This window comes from Sorghum bicolor, chromosome 1 (genome assembly GCF_000003195.3).
Source record: "Sorghum bicolor cultivar BTx623 chromosome 1, Sorghum_bicolor_NCBIv3, whole genome shotgun sequence".
In the NCBI taxonomy this organism is placed as follows: Eukaryota; Viridiplantae; Streptophyta; class Magnoliopsida; order Poales; family Poaceae; genus Sorghum; species Sorghum bicolor.
In genome coordinates this window covers 54,433,752-54,438,963 of record NC_012870.2, presented here as the reverse complement: position 1 = coordinate 54,438,963, position 5,212 = coordinate 54,433,752, and the positions used below count along the sequence as shown (strand labels likewise).

At 49.2% G+C, this 5,212-nt stretch overlaps 1 protein-coding gene across 2 annotated transcripts; it reads left to right on the top strand.

Annotated features, from left to right (window-relative positions):
- LOC8055100 lies at positions 3,096–4,979 on the top strand. 2 transcript variants are annotated; one of them, XM_021461667.1, is made up of 3 exons: positions 3,096–4,134; positions 4,235–4,353; positions 4,437–4,979. In XM_021461667.1, exons 1-3 carry the CDS (start codon positions 3,138–3,140, stop codon positions 4,827–4,829), a joined length of 1,509 nt encoding a protein of 502 aa, XP_021317342.1. In that variant the 5' UTR covers positions 3,096–3,137; the 3' UTR covers positions 4,830–4,979. The 2 variants fall into 2 exon arrangements, with proteins under 2 accessions (XP_021317342.1, XP_021317337.1); XM_021461662.1 differs by having other exon boundaries at positions 3,117–4,140.

Genomic DNA, 5,212 nt, shown 5'->3' with positions numbered 1-5,212 from the left:
GCGGCTTGGGCCCGGTTAGCGGGACGATCTCAACCCGCCAGGCAAACTCGACCAACCACTGCAACGCCACAGAGCCGCCGCCGCCGAATCGACCTGCTACACAATCCACCGCGCCATCAAAACCTACTCAGTCCACCGCGCCATCAAAACCTACCCGCCGTCTGATCAACACCGCAGCCTTCCTCACCCCCGTACCCTCCTACTGGGAAGCACTCATGGTTGGGAACCAATCGCGCGGAAGGATGAACTTTGGTCGGGGAGCGCAGGACCGCCGCCGGGGTCGTGGTCGCGGACCCCCTCCCGAGGCCCATGGTCGCGGGCACGCCGATCACGTCCGAGGGTGTGGCACAAGGGGCGGGGGAGCGCACCCTGCGGGGGCAGATCGCGGAGCTCCCACTCACCAAGGTCCTGCGGCATCAGAGGGCCAGGGGCGCGACGCTGCTGCTGGTCGTGGGCGCGGGGGTGCCGCGATCGGTTTCCACGCTACCGCGGCTGAGGCTGCAGCCGAAGGCTCCGCTGGTCTCGCTGGCGCCCCTAGCGCTGGGGGTGCCGGATAGCAAACACATGGAGAACGCGGACAAGGGTCTGGAGCCAATACGGACATCCCCATCAACATTAATGATGACGAACAGGGCAAGCAAAAAAGAAAGCGCAAGGAACAGAGTGTGAAGCGGGAGTGTATCATTTGCACTGAGGAACACTTCACAAATCTATGCCCACTACTCAGAGGTCCTAAGCCATCTGTGGCTTACTGCGGTGCTGCAGAGGATGGCGGGGGCTTCTTCTAGATCCAAGCGGCAAGGAATAACCAGATCGTCATGCCCGTTCATTCTGCTGCAACAGCCCATATCACGGTAGAGGCTGGTGAGGTCTGTGCTCATTTACTTCGGTCTGAATTGTCCAGGATTATTCCGGTACGTTGGGCCTGGGAAGTGCAGAAATAGGGACCCAAATCCTTCGTGGTACCGTTCCCAAGCAAGGAAGAGCTGGAACGGATGTTGGCGATCCGAACAATTACCACGAAGAACAAGGAGGGTACTATTATTTTTGATGAGTTCATCGATGATGTCCAACCCATCAGAGTGCTGGATCAGGTATGGGTCACAGTTACTAAAGTGCCCCGTTTGCTTCACTCCTTTCTTCCTTTATGGGCTGTCGGTTCCATTATTGGGGCCACCCAGAAGGTTGATATGGCTCACCTCAGGACAACAGGTCAGGTACGCATCCTAGTGGCTGTTCGGGATACAAAAACGATCCCTAAATTTGCTGATGTCTGTGCTCTTAGCAGCATTTATCGGATCTTTTTTACCCCTGATGAAGTTATCCAGAAGGAAACTGGCCCAGTGGACGATGATGATGACCTGTTGAGTGATACTGATAAAGATGCCACTGGAGGAGACCGGGAAATGGCGGATGCGGAGGAACTGGACCCTCAGGCAAATGGAAAAAATAGTGATGGCACATCTGGCAAGACCCCACCTTCTACACAAGACTTGCCCCCCAGCAGCAGGCCGCTCTGACTCAACATGTGGAGGAGTGTTTAAACAGGGTCTGTCATCAGCTCTTAAAGGAGATTAGTGTTAAAGTAATGGTGGAGTCGGAGGACGGGGCAACAAAGTATACCCCGCTAACAGAAGAGGAGTTGGCAGCTTATAATAATCTTGTCTCATCCCCTAACAAGATTCACCATTCTTCTGTTTTTTTGTCCTCCTCCTCGGCGAACGTCGATGACAACGACATCTTCGACAAGGACGACTCCACCGGCCTGACCCTGCTCGGGGTGGGGGGCTCTACAACAGCCACTTCCCCCCATGCCGTAGTTGGTTTGGCTGCTCTCCCAGCCGTTCAACCGACTGGGGAGCACGCTGCACCGACCCCGCCTGAGGAGCTCCCAGCCTCCCCACCGACCGGGGAGCACGTAGCGCCTACCTCGCCTCAGCCGACTCCGACAGAGGGCAAAGCTTCCCCACCCATGGACCCGACGCCTGCAGCAACCAAGCCAAAGGGGGCCGTCAAGGAGGGGGATGCGCCCTCTTCCCCCTTGCTGGTTGCTTCGCAACAGGAGGAGGGCACGCCGCTCGCTGCTCCCTCATCTCCTTCGCTGCCTGCTACGCTGGAGGAGGGGGGAATGTCGGACACGGCCCCACCAACGCCCGCGACCTGCTCACCGACGTCGCTAGCGGCTGTGTACGACACGGATTTATCAGTGTCGGGTTTGGGGGGCTCTACTTCACCTCCTGCCTCCCAACCCGATGTGGTGGAGGGCGTCAAGTCGCTGGTGTCCGAGCTGCTCATCCCCCCAGCGCCCAACGAGGAGGTCACTGCTGAGCTGCTTCCTGCTGCAGCAGCGGCACCCGTCGTGGGGGCCGACCTGTACCCTGCTGCAGTAGCGGCTTCCTCAGCAGCACCACCGTCTGCAACCTCCACACCGCCCGCGTCCCTGGCTTCCAAGATAGCTGTGCCGGCTGCACCTAACAAGGAGTTACGCCGGAGCACCAGGATCGCTGCGTTGAATGATGTGCACACGCTACACAAGGCCGAAGGGTTGGCGGCAAAGAAGAACCTCGAACTCCCAGGGGAGCGTACTGGTTATGCTTTTGGGCTCAGCTGCAGCATGATGAGTCAGCCAAGGACGTGCTCTCGATGATAAGCAAGAAATTAGAAGTAATTGCTTTAGAGATTTCCAATAATGGATGGAAACATTGATATTGTTTAAACTAGCGTCCCAGTCCATGTATAGGACTATGACTCTCTTTGTTTATTTCATATAAAACTCTGTAATTTTGGGCTGTGTACATCCTCGGATGTAGAGGCCGGATTTTATATCCATTATCTAAAATGTACTGTTGTGTCATTTGTGAATGTAGGAAACATTTCAGAACATTAATTATTATGTTTTTTTGGTAGGAATTTCATTCAATGCATGTGACAATGATGAGTTCAAGCAGATGTGTGAAGCCATTGGCCAGTTTGGACCTGGACTTGAACCTCCATGTCAGGATTCTCTGCGAGAGAAATTGCTGGAAGAAGAATATGCAAGAACCAAGAGCTTGCTGCAAGAACGTGAAGCCGAGAAGATGAAGAATGGGTGCTCTATTATGACTGATGCATGGACAGACAAGAAGAGGTGAAGCATAATGAACCTGTGCACCAATTGTGCTGATGGAACAAGCTTTATCAGCTCAATGGAGATGTCAGATGTGTCACACACAAGTGAAGTCATCTTTGAACAAGTGGACAAAGCAATTGAAGACATTGGTCTAGAAAATGTTGTGCAAGTAGTGACAGATAATGCCTCTAACAACATGGGAGCAAAGAAGCTATTGCTTGAGAAGAGACCACAAATATTTTGGACCTCTTGTGCAACTCACACAATAAACCTGATGCTGCAAGGAATTGCCTATTTGGCTCGGTTCAAGAAGGTGATTGAGCAAGCAAAGGCATTCACTATATTTGTCTATGGGCACACAAGAACATTAGAATGCATGAGATATTTCACAGAGGGGAAAGAGATAGTAAGGCCAGGAGTGACTAGGTTTGCTTCAACTTTTCTCACATTGAATAGCATACTAGAGAAGAAGGACCAGCTAAGAAAGATGGTGGTTCATAATAGGTGGGACTCACTGAGGGATGTAAAATCAAAGAAAGGAAAAGATGCCACAGCTATTGTATTCAATCCAACCTTCTGGAAGGATGTGAAGCTAACAGTGAGTGTTTTTGAGCCACTGGTCAAAGTTCTCCGCTTGGTTGATGGGGATGTGAAACCATCCATGGGTTTCGTTTATGGAGAAATACTAAAGGCAAAGAAAGAGATCAAGGAGTCCTTGGGCAATAATGAGTCTCGGTTCAAGGAGGTCATTGCTGTTGTTGACAAGAAGATGAAGGGAAGACTTGATTCTCCACTGCATTTGACAACTTATTTGCTGAATCCACACTACAGTTATGCTAATCCAGCAATCTTTGATGAGCCCACAATAACAGAAGGATTTATTAGTTGTGTGGAGACCTTCTACTATCATGATGAAGATAAGCAAGATCAGGCTGCCCATGTAGACCTGAGAAAGTTTCAAAACAGGGAAGGACCATTTAGCAAGAAGCTGGCAAGGACTTTCCAAAATTTTGATTACAACCCAGGTAGAGGTAGTACCATTTACAATATGATTGTTTGTTGTTTTCAGCTCACAATAAATTAATTGTACCTACTAACTAAAAGTGGTGTTTTCATTCATTCCAGCATCATGGTGGCGGCTGTATGGAACTGAAGTACCAGCCTTACAGAAGATGGCAACAAGGATCCTTTCTTTGACATCAAGTGCCTCTGGTTGTGAAAGAAATTGGAGCGGGTTTGAAGCGGTAAGTAGCTATCTGCTGTCAATATTTCAGGAGTTTTTTAATCAAATTGCAGACCTGAACATGTTCTTAGTTTAAATCTATAGATACACACTAAGAAGAGAAATAGGCTTACTACAACACGTCTCAACAAGTTAGTCTACATTCAGTTAAACTCCAAGCTGCTTAGTAAGAGAGAGAAAATCAAGTCAAAGAAGATCATTGATGTTCTCTTGTCTAATGATACAACTGAAGCTCAAGGATTTTTGCATGAGAATGGATATGATTCTGCATTAGTGGTCTATAGAGATGAGGAGGAGGAAGAAGAGATGGAAGGTACTGGGATACCTTGGTCTGTTCTTGGAGATGCAGTGGGAGCAGAAGAACAACTTCAGCTGCGTAGGAGTGCTAGAGTGAGAGAGCTCTATGAAGGAGAAGAGTTTGAATCTGATAAAGAAGAGTTTGATGAAGATGAGGATGACTACTTGGAACCCTATTGAAGAAGGAAGATGATATGGTCCTGGGGCCTTTTCGCATGTCATGGTTTATCTTTTGTGATGCATTCATGCATATATGTGCAATGTGCCAATGTGTGTCTTAAACTTGTGAACTGTTGCTACTGTGTGCCTGTGTGACTGTTTTTCTTCTTTTCTGAGAACTATGTGTTGTCTGAATAAGACCTTTTATGAATTGTGTTGTGCACTTGTACTGCTGTCCTGTCCACTTGTCTCTGATTACTAGGTGTTGCTGATCTGCTATGCTGTGTTCATTGAATGGATGGGAGATGACCGGTAAATAGATAAGTATCAACTTGCTATTTTCTATTTATTTGATGAACTACTTGCTGTGTATTGAAGTATTGAGTTTTGTAAGCTGTCAATCC